Source organism: Ranitomeya imitator, chromosome 2 (assembly GCF_032444005.1).
Source record: "Ranitomeya imitator isolate aRanImi1 chromosome 2, aRanImi1.pri, whole genome shotgun sequence".
Classification (NCBI taxonomy): Eukaryota; Metazoa; Chordata; class Amphibia; order Anura; family Dendrobatidae; genus Ranitomeya; species Ranitomeya imitator.
Genome location: NC_091283.1, coordinates 578272342 through 578292349, shown reverse-complemented (window position 1 = coordinate 578292349; position 20008 = coordinate 578272342). Strand labels below are relative to the sequence as shown.

At 44.0% G+C, this 20008-nt stretch overlaps 1 protein-coding gene across 2 annotated transcripts in view; it reads left to right on the top strand.

Moving 5' to 3' along the window:
* The window catches only part of SLC12A5 (solute carrier family 12 member 5), a 173514-nt gene that overhangs the window by 67850 nt on the left and 85656 nt on the right, over positions 1–20008 (top strand). For both annotated transcript variants that reach the window (XR_011318419.1, XM_069752192.1), the window contains exon 2: positions 19664–19743. Coding sequence is in view for 1 of the 2 variants with exons in the window: in XM_069752192.1 (XP_069608293.1) it covers positions 19664–19743 (80 nt within the window). In the remaining variant the exon portion in view is untranslated. The remainder of the gene's footprint in view (positions 1–19663; positions 19744–20008) is intronic.

Below are 20008 nucleotides of genomic sequence, written 5' to 3'. Positions count from 1 at the left end.
CAAATGAAGACAGACTTCTAATGTCCATCGCTACACCTGTGTACTGAACCACCCAAATGTCTAGGGCAGGGGTCAGGAACCTTTTTGGCTAAGAGAGCTGTAAACGCCACATATTTTGAAATATAATTCCGCGAGAGCCGTACAATATGTTTAAAGGGCCATTGACAGATCAATCGCTCCAATGTTCACTTAGTACAGCAAGGAATGCTCCTCCCTGCTGTATAAAGCCATAACTGGACTGAAACAATGGTAATTAGCAGTAAAAAATTAAATAAATAACTTACATTGTGAGCTTGCGATGCATGACATCAGTCCAGCAGTCTGGCTTCTTCTTTTTCCTGCGCATGACTGGAAGCTGGCATTCTTCCCACCTGATGTTGAGAGAATGCCAGCTTTGAGGCATTCGCAGAAGAAAGAAGCTGGAATGTTGGACATGTCACACAACGCATTGTCAGTTATGTCAATTGTCTATTTTATTATTGTATCCATCCTGCCCCATGTCTCCAATCATGCCCCGTGTCTACATTCTGCCCATGCCTCCAGTCCTGCCCCCAGTGTGTCCAGCATATTACCCCCAGTGTGTCCAGCATATTACCCCCAGTGTGTCCAGCAATCTGCCCCAGTATGTCCAGCATATTGCCCCCAGACAGTGTGTCCAGCAATCTGCCCCAGTGTGTCCAGCAATCTGCCCCAGTGTCTCCAGCAATCTGCCCCCAGTGTCTCCAGCAATCTGCCCCAGTGTATCCAGCATTGCCCCAGTGTCTCCAGCAATCTGCCCCAGTGTCTCCAGCAATCTGCCCCAGTGTCTCCAGCAATCTGCCCCCAGTGTCTCCAGCAATCTGCCCCAGTGTCTCCAGCAATCTGCCCCAGTGTCTCCAGCAATCTGCCCCCAGTGTCTCCAGCAATCTGCCCCCAGTGTCTCCAGCAATCTGCCCCCAGTGTGTCCTCCAGCAATCTGCCCCCAGTGTGTCCTCCAATCTGCCCCACTGTCTCCAGCATTGCCCCCAGTGTGTCCTCCAATCTGCCTCACTGTCTCCAGCATTGCCCCCAGTGTGTCCTCCAATCTGCCCTACTGTCTCCAGCTTTGCCCGCTTAGTGTGTCCTCCAATCTGCCCCAGTGTCTCCAGCATTGCCCCCAGTGTGTCCTCCAATCTGCCCCAGTGTCTCCAGCATTGCCCCCCAGTGTGTCCTCCAGCATTGCCCCCCACTCCCCCAGTGTGTCCTCCAATCTGCCCCAGTGTCTCCAGCATTGCCCCCCAGTGTGTCCTCCAGCATTGCCCCCCACTCCCCCAGTGTGTCCACCGATAACTGATCCAAAAAAAAAAAAAAAAAAGCAGTCTCCTCACCTGTCCGCGCTCCAGGCGGCGAGCTCCCTGCAGCAGCGCACACTCGCCGGCGACTGACAATGACGTCAGACGCCGGGGACGTGTGCGCTGCGGCCGACATCAGCCGCCAGCCTCCAATTGGCTGGCGGCTGTTGTTGTTAACTATTGATGTGCGGGCGCGCGCCCGCACATCAATAGGAAACCGCCGCAGCGCTGCAAGGGGCCCGGTGAGCAGATGAGAAGGGGCCCGATGCGGCCCCCTCTCTCCGCCCACCGGGTCCGGGGGGCACATAAACGCCGGCGGTGGCGGCCGGCACGGGCCGGCATTCACAAATGATTATCAGAGGGTTAATCTGCGGTAGCCCAGGGCCCCCCCAGACCACTGGGCCCTGGGCTACCGCCTATATTGACCCTCTGATAATCCGCCCCTGGAAGTAAGTGACGGAAGTGTGCGGGAGCAGGAGGCGGACATAGTGCGGTGACCAGGGGCATCTGACTTGCCGGCCCCGGGCCCCCTGTCTGCGAGCCAGATACGGCCATCAAAAGAGCCATATCTGGCTCGCGAGCCATAGGTTCCCGACCCCTGGTCTAGGGGAAAAAAAAGGCAAAACACAGTGCAAAGAAAAAAAAATGGTCTCAGAACTTCTTTTTTCCCTCTATTGAGAATCATTAGTACTTTTGGCTTCCTGTACTGTTATGAAAGGCAATTCAGTACTACAATGGACATAGCGGTCAGAGCACATACAGTGATCTGACAATAACCCAAAATCATAGAACGAGCTCTGAGACGTGGGAACTCTGCAGACCGCAATCCCTAATCCTCTCCAAACAACACTAGAGGCAGCCGTGGATTGCGCCTAACTCTGCCTATGCAACTCGACACAGCCTGAGAAACTAACTAGCCTGAAGATAGAAAATAAGCCTACCTTGCCTCAGAGAAATACCCCAAAGGAAAAGGCAGCCCCCCACATATAATGACTGTGAGTTAAGATGAAAAGACAAATGTAGAGATGAAATAGATTCAGCAAAGTGAGGCCCGACTTTCTTAACAGATCGAGGATAGAAAAGGTAACTTTGCGGTCTACACAAAACCCTAAAGAAAACCACGCAAAGGGGGCAAAAAGACCCTCCGTACCGAACTAACGGCACGGAGGTACACCCTTTGCGTCCCAGAGCTTCCAGCAACAAATTAGACAAGCTGGACAGAAAAAATAGCAAACAAATTGCAAAGAAGAACTTAGCTATGCAGAGCAGCAGGCCACAGGAATGATCCAGGGAAAAGCAAGTCCAACACTGGAACATTGACAGGAAGCCAGGATCAAAGCATTAGGTGGAGTTAAGTAGAGAAGCACCTAACGACCTCACCAGATCACCTGAGGGAGGAAACTCAGAAGCCGCAGTACCACTTCCCTCCACCAACAGAAGCTCACAGAAAGAATCAGCCGAAGTACCACTTGTGACCACAGGAGGGAGCTCTGCCACAGAATTCACAACAGAGATAGAGCTAAGTTTTTGAATTTGAAAAATAATTGTAAACTATTTCTGGCTTTGAAACCCCGCTCCTCTGGTGACCCAGTTCAACAAGTTAAGATCATTATTTCTTTATTACGTGGCGACCCTCAAGACTGGGCATTTTCCCTTGCGCCAGGAGATCCTGCATTATGTAATATTGATGCGTTTTTTCTGGCGCTCGGATTGCTGTACGACGAACCTAATTTAGTGGATCAGGCAGAGAAAAATTTGCTGGCTCTGTGTCAGGGTCAGGATGAGATAGAGATTTATTGTCAGAAGTTTAGAAAGTGGTCCGTGCTCACTCAATGGAATGAATGTGCGCTAGCAGCTATTTTCAGAAAGGGTCTCTCTGAAGCCCTTAAGGATGTCATGGTGGGATTTCCTATGCCTGCTGGTCTAAATGAGTCTATGTCTTTGGCCATTCAGATCGGTCGACGCTTGCGTGAGCGTAAATCTGTGCACCATTTGGCGGTATTATCTGAGCATAAACCTGAGCCTATGCAGTGCGATAGGACTTTGACCAGAGCTGAAAGGCAAGAACACAGACGTCAGAATGGGCTGTGTTTCTACTGTGGTGATTCCACTCATGCTATCTCCGATTGTCCTAAGCGCACTAAGCGGTTCGCTAGGTCCGCCACCATTGGTACGGTACAGTCGAAATTTCTTTTGTCCGTTACTTTGATCTGCTCTTTGTCTTCCTATTCTGTCATGGCATTTGTGGATTCAGGCGCTGCCCTGAATTTGATGGACTTGGAGTTTGCTAGGCGCTGTGGGTTTGTCTTGGAGCCCTTGCAGTGTCTTATTCCATTGAGAGGAATTGATGCTACGTCTTTGGCCAAGAATAAGCCTCAGTATTGGACCCAGCTGACCATGTGCATGGCTCCTGCGCACCAGGAGGATATTCGCTTTCTGGTGTTGCATAATCTGCATGATGTGGTCGTGTTGGGGTTGCCATGACTACAAGTCCATAACCCAGTATTAGATTGGAAATCAATGACTGTGTCCAGCTGGGGTTGTCAGGGGGTACATGGTGATGTTCCATTTCTGTCTATCTCATCATCCACCCCTTCTGAGGTCCCAGAGTTCTTACCGGGATGTATTCGATGAGCCCAAGTCCAATGCCCTACCTCTGCATAGGGATTGTGATTGTGCTATCGATTTGATTCCTGGTAGTAAGTTTCCTAAGGGTCGACTGTTTAATTTATCTGTACCTGAGCACGCCGCTATGCGGAGTTACGTGAAGGAGTCTTTGGAGAAGGGTCATATTCGCCCGTCATCGTCGCCATTGGGAGCGGGGTTCTTTTTTGTGGCCAAGAAGGATGGTTCGCTGAGACCTTGTATTGATTACCGCCTTCTAAATAAAATTACGGTCAAATTTCAGTACCCCTTGCCGCTGCTGTCTGATTTGTTTGCTCGGATTAAGGGGGCTAGTTGGTTCACCAAGATAGATCTTCGTGGTGCGTATAATCTTGTGTGTATTAAATGGGGCGATGAATGGAAAACAGCATTTAATACGCCCGAAGGCCATTTTGAGTACCTGGTTATGCCATTCGGGCTTTCTAATGCTCCATCAGTGTTTCAGTCCTTTATGCATGACATCTTCCGAGAGTACTTGGATAAATTCCTGATTGTATACTTGGATGATATTTTGGTCTTCTCGGATGATTGGGAGTCTCATGTGAAGCAGGTCAGAATGGTGTTCCAGGTCCTGCGTGCTAATTCTTTGTTTGTGAAGGGGTCAAAGTGTCTCTTTGGTGTTCAGAAGGTTTCATTTTTGGGGTTCATTTTTTCTCCTTCTACTATCGAGATGGACCCTGTTAAAGTTCAGGCCATTTATGATTGGACTCAGCCAACATCCCTGAAGAGTCTGCAGAAGTTCCTGGGCTTTGCTAATTTTTATCGTCGCTTCATCAATAATTTTTCTAGTATTGCTAAACCGTTGACTGATTTAACCAAGAAGGGTGCTGATGTGGTCAATTGGTCTTCTGCTGCTGTGGAAGCTTTTCAGGAGTTGAAGCGTCGTTTTTCTTCTGCCCCTGTGTTGTGCCAACCAGATGTTTCGCTTCCGTTCCAGGTCGAGGTTGATGCTTCTGAAATTGGAGCAGGGGCTGTTTTGTCGCAGAAAAGTTCTGATTGCTCGGTGATGAAACCATGCGCCTTCTTTTCCAGAAAATTTTCGCCTGCTGAGCGAATTTATGATGTTGGCAATCGAGCGTTGCTAGCCATGAAGTGGGCATTCGAGGAGTGGCGTCATTGGCTTGAAGGAGCTAAGCATCGCGTGGTGGTCTTGACTGATCACAAAAACTTGACTTATCTCGAGTCTGCCAAACGGTTGAATCCTAGACAGGCTCGTTGGTCGCTGTTTTTCTCTCGTTTTGACTTTGTGGTTTCGTACCTTCCGGGCTCTAAAAATGTGAAGGCGGATGTCCTGTCTAGGAGTTTTGTGCCCGATTCTCTGGGTTTGCCTGAGCCGGCGGGTATTCTCAAAGAGGGGGTAATTTTGTCTGCCATCTCCCCTGATTTGCGGCGGGTGCTGCAAAAATTTCAGGCTAATAGACCTGACCGTTGCCCAGCGGAGAAACTGTTTGTCCCTGATAGGTGGACGAATAAAGTTATCTCTGAGGTTCATTGTTCGGTGTTGGCTGGTCATCCTGGAATCTTTGGTACCAGAGATTTGGTGGCTAGATCCTTTTGGTGGCCGTCTCTGTCGCGGGATGTGCGTTCTTTTGTGCAGTCCTGTGGGATTTGTGCTCGGGCTAAGCCCTGCTGTTCTCGTGCCAGTGGGTTGCTTTTGCCCTTGCCGGTCCCGAAGAGGCCTTGGACACATGTCTCTATGGATTTTATTTCGGATCTCCCCGTCTCTCAAAGAATGTCGGTCATTTGGGTGGTTTGTGATCGCTTCTCTAAGATGGTCCATTTGGTGCCCTTGTCTAAATTGCCTTCCTCCTCTGATTTGGTGCCATTGTTTTTCCAGCATGTGGTTCGTTTACATGGCATTCCAGAGAACATCGTTTCTGACAGAGGTTCCCAGTTTGTTTCGAGGTTTTGGCGAGCCTTTTGTGCTAGGATGGGCATTGATTTGTCTTTTTCCTCGGCTTTCCATCCTCAGACAAATGGCCAGACTGAACGAACCAATCAGACCTTGGAAACATATCTGAGATGTTTTGTTTCTGCTGATCAGGATGATAGGGTGTCCTTTTTGCCTTTGGCCGAGTTTGCCCTTAATAATCGGGCCAGCTCGGCTACTTTGGTTTCGCCGTTTTTCTGCAATTCTGGGTTCCACCCTCGTTTCTCTTCAGGGCAGGTTGAGTCTTTGGACTGTCCTGGTGTGGATACTGTGGTGGATAGGTTGCAGCAGATTTGGACTCATGTAGTGGACAATTTGACTTTGTCCCAGGAGAAGGCTCAACGTTTCGCTAACCGCAGGCGCTGTGTGGGTCCCCGACTTCGTGTTGGGGATTTGGTTTGGTTGTCATCTTGTTATGTTCCTATGAAAGTTTCCTCTCCTAAATTTAAGCCTTGTTTCATTGGTCCATATAGGATTTCTGAGGTTCTTAATCCTGTGTCTTTTCGTTTGACTCTTCCGGCTTCTTTTTCCATCCATAACGTGTTCCATAGGTCATTGTTGCGGAGATACATGGCACCTGTGGTTCCATCTATTGATCCTCCTGCTCCGGTTTTGGTTGAAGGGGAATTGGAGTATATAGTGGAGAAGATTTTGGATTCTCGTGTTTCGAGACGGAAACTCCAGTATCTGGTTAAGTGGAAAGGTTATGGTCAGGAAGATAATTCCTGGGTCTTTGCCTCTGATGTCCATGCTGCCGATCTGGTTCGTGCCTTTCATGTGGCTCATCCTGGTCGGCCTGGGGGCTCTGGTGAGGGTTCGGTGACCCCTCCTCAAGGGGGGGTACTGTTGTGAATTCTGTGGCCAAGCTCCCTCCTGTGGTCGTGAGTGGTACTTTGGCTGGTTCTGTCTGTGGGCTTCCTTTGGTGGATGAGAGTGGTACTGCGGCTTCTGAGTTTCCTTCCTCAGCTGATGAGGTTAAGTCGTTAGGTGCTGCTCTATTTAACTCCACCTGGTGCTTTGATCCTGCCCTCCAGTCAATGTTCTAGTATTGGTCTTGCTTCCTCCTGGATCGTTCCTGTGGCCTGTCTATCCTGCATAAGCTAAGTTCTGCTTGTGTTACTTTTGTTTGCTATTTTTTCTGTCCAGCTTGCTATATTGTTTTTTCTTGCTTGCTGGAAGCTCTGAGACGCAGAGGGAGCACCTCCGTACCGTTAGTCGGTGCGGAGGGTATTTTTGCCCCTCTGCATGGTTGTTTGTAGGTTTTTGTGTTGACCGCAAAGCTATCTTTCCTATCCTCGGTCTATTCAGTAAGTCGGGCCTCACTTTGCTAAATCTATTTCATCTCTGTGTTTGTATTTCATCTTTACTCACAGTCATTATATGTGGGGGGCTGCCTTTTCCTTTGGGGAATTTCTCTGAGGCAAGGTAGGCTTATTTTTCTATCTTCAGGGCTAGTTAGTTTCTCAGGCTGTGCCGAGTTGCATAGGGAGCGTTAGGCGCAATCCACGGCTACCTCTAGTGTGGTGTGATAGGATTAGGGATTGCGGTCAGCAGAGTTTCCATTTCTCAGAGCTCGTCCTATGTTTTTGGTAAATGTCAGGTCACTTTGTGTGCTCTGAACTTCAAGGTCCATTGTGGTTCTGAATTACCTGTTCATAACAGAGCGCTGTTTGACTTTTCAATGCAAAATTGACTGGAATTGAGATGGGACACCATGTCACGTTTGGAGAGCCCCTGATGGGCCTAAACATTGAAACCCCCCAAAAGTGACACCATTTTGGAAAGTAGACCCCCTAAGGAACTTATCTAGCTTTGTTTTGACAGCTTTGAACTCCCAAGTGTTTCTCTACAGTTTATAATGCAGAGCCGTGAAAATAAAAATTATTTTTTTTTTCACAAAAATTATTTTTTAGCCCCCAGTTTTGTATTTTCCCAAGGGTAACAGGAGAAATTCGACCCTAAAAGTTGTTATCCAATGTGTTCTGAGTACGCTGATACCCCATATGTGGGGGGGAACCACCGTTTGTGCGCATGGCAGAGCTCGGAAGGGAAGGAGCGCCATTTGGAATGCAGACTTAGATGGATTGGTCTGCGGGCGTCACGTTGCATTTGCAAAGCCCCTGATGCACCTAAACAGTAGAAACCCCCCAGAAGTGACACCATTTTGGAAACTAGACCCCCCAGGAAAGTTATATAGATGTGTTGTGAGAACTTTTAACCCCCAAGTGTTTCACTACAGTTTTTAACGCAGAGCCGTGAAAATAAAAAATCATTTGTTTTCCATAGTGTTGAGCATTCCGATACCGCAAGTATCGGGTATCGGCCGATATTTGCGGTATCGGAATTCCGATACCGAGTTCCGATATTTTTGTGATATCGGGAATCGGTATCGGGATTTAGATTAATGTGTAAAATAAAGAATAAAAATAAAAAATATTGATATACTTACCCTCGGACGGGCCCTGGTTGTCACCGCTGCAATCGCCATGCTTTTCTTCCTAAGAATGAGTGCTTTAATGACATTCGATGACGTCGCGGCTTGTGATTGGTCGCTGAGCGGTCATGTGACCGCTCACGCGACCAATCACAAGCCGCGACGTCACTGAAGGTTATTAACGCGCTCATTCCTAAGAATGAGCGCGTTAAGGCCGCGACGTCATCGAAGGTCATTAAAGCGCTCATTCTTAGGAAGAAAAGCATGGCGATTGCAGCGGTGACAACCAGGGCCCGTCCAAGGGTAAGTATATCAATATTTTTTATTTTTATTCTTTATTTTACACATTAATATGGATCCCAGGGCCTGAAGGAGAGTTTCCTCTCCTTCAGACCCTGGGAACCATTACGGATACCTTCCGATATTTGTGTCCCATTGACTTGTATTGGTATCGGATATCGGTATCGGCGATATCCGATATTTTTCGGATATCGGCCGATACCATCCGATACCGATACTTTCAAATATCGGACGGTATCGCTCAACACTGGTTTTCCACAAAAATTAAATTTTAGCCCCCAGTTTTGTATCTTTCCAAGGGTAACAGGAGACATTGGACCTCAAAAGTTGTTGTTCAATTTGTGCTGAGTACGCTGATACCCCATATGTGGGGGGGAACCACCGTTTGGGCACATGGCAGAGCTTGGAAGGGAAGAAGCGCCATTTGGAATGCAGACTTAGATGGATTGGTCTGCAGGCATCACGTTGCATTTGCAGAGCCCCTGATGCACCTAAACAGTAGAAACCCCCCAGAGGTGACACCATTTTGGAAACTAGACACCCCAAGGAACTTATCTAGATGTGTTTTGACAGCTTTGAATCCCCAAATGTTTCACTACAGTTTATAACGCAGAGTCGGGAAAAGTAAAAATTAATTTTTTCCCACAAAAATGTCTTTTTTAGCCCCCCAAATTTTTATTTTCCCAAGGGTAACAAGAGAAATTGGACCCCAATAGTTGTTGTCCAATTTGTCCTGAGTGTGCTGATACCCCATATGTTGGGGTAAACCCGTTTGGGCACACGGGAGAGCTTGGAAGGGAAGGACCACTGTTTTACTTTTTCAACGCAGAATTGGCTGGAATTGAGATCGGACGCCATGTCGCGTTTGGAGTGCCCTGATGTGCCTAAACAGTGGAATCCCCCAATTCTAAGTGAAACCCTATCCTAAAAACACATCCCTAACCCTAATCTCAACCATAACCCTAACCACACCCCTAATCCTGACACACCCCTAACCCTAATCCCAACCGTAAATGTAATCCAAACCCTAACCCTAACTTTAGCCCCAACCCTAACTTTAGCCCCAACCCTAACCCTAACTTTAACCCCAACCCTAACTCTAACTTTAGCCCCAACCATAACTTTAGCCCCAACCCTAACTTTAGCCCCAACTCTAACCCTAACTTTAGCCCCAACCCGTACTATCCCGTCACTAGGAATTAAGTCCCAGGTCACCTTGACGGGATAGTATGTCATATGGGATTAAGTGGTTAATAAACTACCTGACAGCAGTTTTCAATATGTCGGGGGGGAGGGGGTGCTGATTTTAAAATGGTATCACTTTTTGGGGTCTTTCAATATATAGGACCCCCAAAGTCACTTCAAACCTGGATAGATCCCTAAAAATATAAATTTTCAAAAATTTCCTTGAAAAAATGAAAAATCACTGCTACTTTGCAAACAAAATAAAATAACATTTTACAAATGGTGCTGATGTAAAGAAAACATGTGGGAAATGTTATTTATTAATGCTTTTCTGTGTTATGACTCTCTGGATTAAAGAGATAATCATTCAAAATTTAGAAAATTGTACTTTTTTCATTTTGGTCAAATTTTTGATATTTTTTATAAATAAACACAAAACATATTGACGTAAATTTACAATTATCATAAATTATAATGTGCCACGATAAAACAATCCCATAATCAATGGGATTTGTTAAAGAATTCCAGAGTTAGTTCCACATAAAGTGAGACTGGTCAGATTGAAAAAATGTGGCCCTTTCACTAAGGGGTTGAACACCCTGTGTTGCAGATCAAATGCCATGGGTGGGACTGTCAGCAGTCTGCATTATTAATACCTAATCAGAGCACCACATGAAGCCCCCCACAGGCCGCCCCGGGGCACAGGCATATTATTAACTAGAAACTGAAAATAAAGATTAAACAATATCGACAAGATGAATTTCATCAACCAAGGTATCATTTTAATCAGTATAATGGCGCCGACCTGACACTGTCTGTAGGTTACTGTGCACAATCCTGCTGACAGGTTCACTTTAAGTCCCAGAATTGCAGGCTCCAGCAATAGTAGGTTTCTGAGAAGGTTTCCATTGGGACCACATTTGAGGTCTGAATGACCAAAAGCGTCTATGTGGAAAAGGTCACTACTCTACTTCCAGTCTGGGCTTTGCAGGTTCTAGAAAAGGCATTGAGCGCTTCTTTGAGGATTGGGTATGCGTTCCACCACTTCTGCGGTTTACGCATGCGCACATCTTCTATTACACCGGGAGTATTATATGAGTCTGACTGTGCATCCGGTTTGCGCAGGTGCTCTATCTCTGGGCGCTCTTTAGTAACTGGAACATGTCCCCTTGTTTAGCGTCTGGCGTGTGTTCCACCGCTTATGCGGTCCACCTGAACGACCAATGTGCTAAGTACTTATGATCATGTGAGTTTGTGCTCTGTTCAATACTCCATCTGCAATTGGTCTGGGGATTGTATACAAGTGTTACACACAAGGTGACTGGCTATTTGCCAAGTGACTGACTGAGAACAGGTTATATAAACGAACCCTGTTAGATGTGTTTCCCTATGGGAGGCCCTTCAACCATACCTGTCATGGTGGTGTGTTATTATCCTGACTGCCATATCCCCTGATGAGTCCTGGAGGGATTAAACATGTTGGGAGGTGGTCCCTATGTGATTTCGCCTGATCGGTTCATCTCTGATATGGACTTGTTAGATAAAGGGTCAATGCTGACCACTCCATGTGATGACTTATCAACAGATGCCTGTGATCCCATCATCTATTTGAACTGGGTGAGATTGTTCTAAGTTATATTGATCTCTATTCTTATGGGGCGAAAGTAGCTGTTGGTGAGTGGTCTGACATATAATGGTGCTCATATTGACCCATTTTTTGTCTTTGAGACTATACTGCCAGTGGTACTGGTGTTGATTGTGTAGAATAGACATTTGGACCATTAATTGTGTAAATTGAATGTGTTTTGCTATTGGAGGGTTCCCACTGGTCAGATTTGTTGTGTCCACTCTATTTTAAATTTTATAATTAAATGTTATGTTTTAAACTTCCCTTTTATGCTATATTAATAATAATAATAATAATAATAATAATTTTTATTTATATAGTGCCAACATAATCCGCAGCACTTTACAATCAAGCGGGGACATGTACAAACAATAAATTCGGTACGAGTTAAGACAATTTAAACAGTGACATTAGGAGTGAGGTCCCTGCTCGCAAGCTTACAATCTACAAGGAAATGGTATATTCAATTGATTCTATAAGGGATTCTTTTTTGCTCCTTTGTGAATACTCCATTTTTGCTAATTTATCCTATAAAAGGCAGTTGAAGTGGCTTAGGTGTGTCTAATGTGAAGGAGCTGCAGTGCATTCATTGTTGCTTACTAGTGATGAGCGAATATACTCGTTACTCGAGATTTCCCGAGCACGCTCGGGTGACCTCCGAGTATTTTTTTAGAGCTCGGAGATTTGGTTTTCATCACCGCAGCTGAATGATTTACATCTGTTAGCCAGCACAAGTACATGTGGGGGATGCCTGGTTGCTAGGGAATCCCCACATGTACTTATGCTGGCAAGCAGATGTAAATCATTCAGCTGCAGCAAGAAAAACTAAATCTCCGAGCACTAAAAAATACTCGGAGGACACCCGAGCATGCTCAAGAAATCTCAAGTAACGAGTATATTCGCTCATCACTATTGCTTACCAAACTGAGAAGCAGTGCCTGGATTGCAGCATGGATGAGACCGTTGTGTATTTTTCTTACTAAAAGGAACTATTTTCTTCCAGTGTTGTGATTTGTTCAACCCATGGAAACGCTATTTAGCTTTCATGAGAACTCTGTTAATGGTTTATGATTGATAAATAAACCAAAGACTGTTCTACACCAAAACCTAGTGCCGTTGCATACCCAAACTGCTACCAGAATGCAGTAGCAATTCCGCCATACATTAACAATATTCCCAACTCTGGCCCGCATATAGTGATAATGTCTCCTAACTGACCTTATACAGTAACACTGTTCCCCATATGACACTTTATGATAATTACATTCATGGCCGAAATTGTGGGCACCCTTGAAATTGTTCAAGTAAATTAATTATTTCTCCCAGAAAATTACTGCAATTACACGTTTTGTTACACATGTAAAAACAAGGAAAAATGTTAAATTGGACATAATTTTATACTAAACCTTAAAAATTGGCCAGAAAAATTGTTGGCACCCTCAACTTAATATTTGGTTGCATGCCCTTTGGAATAAATAACTTCAATCAATCGCTTCGTATAGCCATCAACAAGCTTCTTACACCTCTCAACTGGAAATTTGGACGACTCTTCATTGGCAAACTGCTCCAAGTCTCTCATATTTGAAAGGTGTCTTCTTCCAACAGCAATTTTAAGATCTCTCCACTGGTGTTCAATGGAATTTAGATCCAGACTCATTGCTGGCCACTTCAGAACTCTTAAGTGTTTTTTTTCCATCCATTTCTGGGTGCCTCATGAAATATGTTTGAGGTCACTGTCCTACTGGAAGACCCATGACCTAGGACACAAACCCAGCTTTATGACACTGGGCACTACCTTGCGGCCCAAAATCCTTCAGTAATCTTCAGATTTCTTAATGCCTTGCCCACAGTCAAGGCATCCAGTGCCAGAGGTAGCAAAACAACCCCAAAACATCTTTAAACCTCTACCATATTTGACTGTAGGTACTGTGTTCTTTTCTTTGTAGCCCTCATTCCATTTTTAGTAAACAGTAGAATGATGTGCTTTATCAAAAAGCTCTATCTTGGTCCCACCTCTCCACAATACGCTATCCAAGAAGGATTTTGGCTTACTCACGTATATTTTGGCAAACTGCACTCTAGCTTTTCTTATGTCTCGGTGTCAGCAGTGGGGTCCTCCTGGGTGTCCGAAAATAACGTTTCATTTCATTCAAATGTCTGTGGATAGTTCACGCTGACATTGATGCACCATGAGCCTGCAGGACAGCTTGAATTTATTTTTAATTTGATTTGGGCTGCTTATCCACTATCTGAATATCCTGCATTGCAAACTTTCATTAACTTTTCTCTGCCGTCCACATGCAGCGATATTAGCTACAGTGCCATGGGTTATAAACTTCTTGATTATCTTGGGTGGACAAAGGAACATCAAGATTTCTGGAGATGGAATTGTAACCTTGAGATTGTTGATATTGTTCAATGAATTTGGTTCTCAAGTCCTCGGACAGTTTTATTCTCTTTCTGTCCTCCATACTTAGTTTTTAAACATAGTCTAAGTAACTTATTTTTGAGGCAAGAATTCCTCTAAATAACCATGTGATAATAACACAACCCTAAATAAGCAGTTTAGGGAAAAGAGGATCCGTTGCGAAAAAAATATACTTTAAAATCATTACATTTTAATTCATATTTTTAAAAGATAATACTAAAAATCCAAGCAGAAAGAACAACAAAGTGACACATTACTATTGATGGTGTAAAGAGTATATCATATTTAGGGTCACATCACAAGCAAAACAAATATATATAGCAGAGTAACCCAAAAACTCTAAACCTTGCACCTCCCACTTCAGGATTCACATACCAATAAATCAACAGCTTTCAATTGTAAAGTGCATGAGCGTGTATTATAAAGTTTTGGACATGGTTATTGTGTTGCTGAAGCAAAGGGGGTATGTATGAGGTTCAACAGCGAAAGAAGGTCTCCCTTAAATGAGTAGGTATACTTGCAAAGTGCCAAAGTGCTTGTGAGATGGACAGTAACGTGTCACACCCCCTTCCCCGTTGATATTGTTCAACAAATTTGGTTCTCAAATCCTCAGATAGTTTTCTTCTTTCTGTTCCCCATGCTTAGTGTTGCACACACAGACGCACAATGCAAAGATTGAGTGAACGTATCCCCCTTTAATCTAGTTTCAGATGTGATTTTCATATTGTCCACTCCTGTTACTTGTCACATGTGAGTTTGAGCAAGCATCACATTTCACATTTTGTGTGAAATTATGTCCAATTTGCTTTTTTTCATTTTTTTTAATGTTGTTTCAATTAACACAAAGGAAACAGACATGGGTGTAACTAAACATTTGTAATTGCAATAACTTTCTGGGAGAAATACTTCATTTTCTGGAACAATTTCAAGGGTGCCAATCAGCCATGATTGTATGTCCCCCATCCTGGTCCCAAAACTGTAATGATGTTCCCCATCCTGGCCCCAATACTGTAATAATGTCCCTTGCACTGGACACCATACTGTAATAGTGTCTCTTGTCCTGTTGCTCTTTACATAGACATTTAGAAAAATTATTTCTGTTACCTGTCCCTACTCCCACCATGAGCAGCATCCTTTCCTTCCTCCAAAATAAGGCTAGAAAAAGGTGCTAGCTTTGGCGGGTCCTCCTCCAAAGGCTCGGTTGCTGTTGCCCCCCCAACAACCACGACCGTTATGTCCTTTAGTCAAACATTGTCCTATAGGGAAGTTAGTTCCAATAGGTGGCACTAAAGAGAGAGAGCTACGGTAATTGTATACCTTTTCCAGGGGAGCATTGCCCAGTCTACAAAAGCTTGCGGTCTGCAAGTAGAAACGGCATCCTTAAACGGAATCTGTCACCACATTTTAGGCTTATCAGCTAATAATATAATTGGATTGAGTGTCAGCTTTGCATTTCCCAACTACTTTTGAAACCCCCTGACTCCCCATCTATCACCCATAAACACTCTTTTATTTCACCCGCGCTGTATGTTAATGAGACGGGTCCGGTCCGATAAGCGTTGTCTTTGGTCCTTCACTCCACCCCTCCTTAGCTGCTGTACGCAATATTTCTCGGAAATGTCGTAGTTCGCGGCCATATGTAGAGCGTGCGTATTGCAATGTTCTCTTGCGTGTGCGCAGTATGCTTTGCCCAACTGCGGGCAAAGATGGAAAGAATTAGTGCGCATGGGGAAATACATGGGGAAATACATGGGGAATCACGGGGTTTCAAAAGTAGCTGGGAAATGCATAGCCGACACTCAATCCAATGATATTTTTAGCTGGTGACAAAGTCCCTTTAAGACCATTACTGTGCTCCTATATATATATATATTTATATATATATATATATATATACAGTGGGGCAAAAAAGTATTTAGTCAGTCAGCAATAGTGCAAGTTCCACCACTTAAAAAGATGAGAGGCGTCTGTAATTTACATCATAGGTAGACCTCAACTATGAGAGACAAACTGAGAAAAAAAAATCCAGAAAATCACATTGTCTGTTTTTTTACCATTTTTTTTGCATATTATGGTGGAAAATAAGTATTTGGTCAGAAACAAACAATCAAGATTTCTGGCTCTCACAGACCTGTAACTTCTTCTTTAAGAGTCTCCTCTTTCCTCCACTCATTACCTGTAGTAATGGCACCTGTTTAAACTTGTTATCAGTATAAAAAGACACCTGTGCACACCATCAAACAGTCTGACTCCAAACTCCACTATGGTGAAGACCAAAGAGCTGTCAAAGGACACCAGAAACAAAATTGTAGCCCTGCACCAGGCTGGGAAGACTGAATCTGCAATAGCCAACCAGCTTGGAGTAAAGAAATCAACAGTGGGAGCAATAATTAGAAAATGGAAGACATACAAAACCACTGATAATCTCCCTCGATCTGGGGCTCCACGCAAAATCCCACCCCTTGGGGTCAGAATGATCACAAGAACGGTGAGCAAAAATCCCAGAACCACGCGGGGGGACCTAGTGAATGAACTGCAGAGAGCTGGGACCAATGTAACAAGGCCTACCATAAGTAACACACTACGCCACCATGGACTCAGATCCTGCAGTGCCAGACGTGTCCCACTGCTTAAGCCAGTACATGTCCGGGCCCGTCTGAAGTTTGCTAGAGAGCATTTGGATGATCCAGAGGAGTTTTGGGAGAATGTCCTATGATCTCATGAAACCAAACTGGAACTGTTTGGTAGAAACACAACTTGTCGTGTTTGGAGGAAAAAGAATACTGAGTTACATCCATCAAACACCATACCTACTGTAAAGCATGGTGGTGGAAACATCATGCTTTGGGGCTGTTTCTCTGCAAAGGGGCCAGGACGACTGATCCGGGTACATGAAAGAATGAATGGGGCCATGTATCGTGAGATTTTGAGTGCAAACCTCCTTCCATCAGCAAGGGCATTGAAGATGAAACGTGGCTGGGTCTTTCAACATGAAGGCACACCGCCAGGGCAACGAAGGAGTGGCTTCGTAAGAAGCATTTCAAGGTCCTGGAGTGGCCTAGCCAGTCTCCAGATCTCAACCCTATAGAAAACCTTTGGAGGGAGTTGAAAGTCCGTGTTGCCAAGCGAAAAGCCAAAAACATCACTGCTCAAGAGGAGATCTGCATGGAGGAATGGGCCAACATACCAACAACAGTGTGTGGCAACCTTGTGAAGACTTACAGAAAACGTTTGACCTCTGTCATTGCCAACAAAGGATATATTACAAAGTATTGAGATGAAATTTTGTTTCTGACCAAATACTTATTTTCCACTATAATATGCAAATAAAATGTTAAAAAAACAGACAATGTGATTTTCTGGATTTTTTTTTCTCAGTTTGTCTCCCATAGTTGAGGTCTACCTATGATGTAAATTACAGACACCTCTCATCTTTTTAAGTGGTGGAACTTGCACTATTGCTGACTGACTAAATACTTTTTTGCCCCACTGTATATATATAATTATTGACAAATCTGCCAAATAAATGTTATGCTGAGCTACATACAGTTAGGTCCATATATATTTGGACATAGACAACATTTTTCTAATTTTGGTTATAGACATTACCACAATGAATTTTAAACAAAACAATTCAGATGCAGTTGAAGTTCAGACTTTCAGCTTTCATTTGAGGGTATCCACATTAAAACTGGGACGAAGGGTTTGGGAGTTTCAGTTCCTTAACATGTGCCACCCTGTTTTTAAAGGGACCAAAAGTAATTGGACAATTGACTCCAAGGCTATTTCATGGACAGGTGTGTGCAATCCCTTTGTTATGTCAATCTCAATTAAGCAGATAAAAAGCCTGGAGTTGATTTGAGGTGTGGTGCTTGCATTTGGAAGGTTTTACTGTGAGGTAAACATGCGGTCAAAGGAGCTCGCCATGCAGGTGAAACAAGCCATCCTTAAGCTGCGAAAACAGAAAAAACCCATCCGAGAATTTGCTACAATATTAGGAGTGGCAAAATCTACAGTTTGGTACATCCTGAGAAGGAAAGAAAGCACTGGTGAACTCATCAATGCAAAAAGACCTGGGTGCCCACGGAAGACAACAGTGGTGGATGATCGCAGAATAATCTCCATGGTGAAGAGAAACCCCTTCACAACGGCCAACCAAGTGAACAACACTCTCCAGGAGGTAGGCGTATCAATATCCAAATCTACCATAAAGAGCAGACTGCATGAAAGTAAATACAGAGGGTTCACTGCACGGTGCAAGCCACTCATAAGTATCAAGAATAAAAAGGATAGACTGGACTTTGCTAAAAAACATCTAAAAAAGCCAGCACAGTTCTGGAAGAACATTCTTTGGACAGATGAAACCAAGATCAACCTCTACCAGAATGATGGAAAGAGAAAAGTACGGCGAAGGCGTGGTCCAGCTCATGATCCAAAGCATACCACATCATCTGTAAAACACGGCGGAGGCAGTGTGATGGCTTGGGCATGCATGGCTGCCAGTGGCACTGGGTCACTGGTGTTTATTGATGATGTGACACAGGACAGAAACAGCCAAATGAATTCTGAGGTATTCAGAGCCATACTGTGTGCTCAGATCCAGCCAAATGCAGCCAAACTGATTGGTCGTCGTTTCATACTACAGATGGACAATGACCCAAAACAAAGCCAAAGCAACCCAAGAGTTTATTAAAGCAAAGAAGTGGAATATTCTTGAATGGCCAAGTCAGTCACCTGATCTCAACCCAATTGAGCATGTATTTCACTTGTTAAAGACTAATCTTCAGACAGAAAGGCCCACAAACAAACAGCAACTGAAAACCACAGCAGTGAAGGCCTGGCAGAGCATCAAAAAGGAGGAAACACAGCGTCTGGTGATGTCCATGAGTTCAAGACTTCAGGCAGTCATTGCCAACAAAGGGTTTTCAACCAAGTACTAGAAATGAACATTTTATTTAAAATTATTGAATCTGTCCAATTACTTTTGGTCCCTTTAAAAACAGGGTGGCATATGTTAAGAAGCTGAAACTCCTAAACCCTTCATCCATTTTTAATGTGGATACCCTCAAATGAAAGCTGAAAGTCTGAACTTTAACTGCATCTGAAATGTTTTGTTTAAAATTCATTGTGGTAATGTCTATAACCAAAATTAGAAAAATGTTGTCTCTGTCCAAATATATATGGACCTAACTGTAGCTTCAGCATCCCTTTAAATATAACAGAGATAGACAAAATATTGATGGGGAGGAAAAGCGGCACAATGATTGTCTTCGGGAAATAATAAGGATGATGATGACAGCATGAACAAAATTGTTGGCAAATCAAGTCTCTTTATTTATTTGCCCTATTGCCTTAGAATTTCATCATTGATTCTCAGTTCATTGAGATCAGAGCCACTGTGTTTTTTCTCTCCGTGTAAAGGATGCTGTTACATTTCTGCTGGGAGATGGATTCATGCTTTCACCACACATGACTAACGCTCTTGCCTGTTATTAGTCCGAAGATTCCCATAGTCTATCTTCAGAGCATGACCCCTTGTGCTAGCACTCCCCTGTAGGCATTAAGGCTATCTTTGCGGAGTTGTTATTTACACCATCCTCTGGCTTTATTTCTAAGGATGTAGTTAGAGGTCCAGAGCTTTGTCAGTCCGCAGTGTGTCGTTTTCTTAATATCTTAATTTCTTAATAAAAGTAGGAACTAGAGGAAAATTATTATAGGGGAGCAGAGGGGATCTTACCTGGAATAGCGATCATGTGATCACTTTTTACATTTCTTTTGTTTTCAGGAGATGGAAATCCCAAGGAAAGCTCCCCATTCATTAACAGCTCGGAAATGGACACTGGAAAAAACATGGCCCTGTTTGAGGTAAGTCTTTAATTTGGAATATAGGGGGTTAAATAGGGGGTTTGCTCGAATCAAAAGAAGGCAAATTAAAGACCTTTAGGGCAATTGTAGCCAATTCAGTTTCATGAGCAAAAGTTAATTTTTTCCTCATCTCACATGGCTGAAGAATAATTTCCATGACTCAAATAAATCCAACCATAATTGTATTTTAATTATGACTCCGTTTCCAAATCAGCCATGAGATAAAAGTCTAGCCTTATGTTGTCATAAAATGCTTATTAATAAG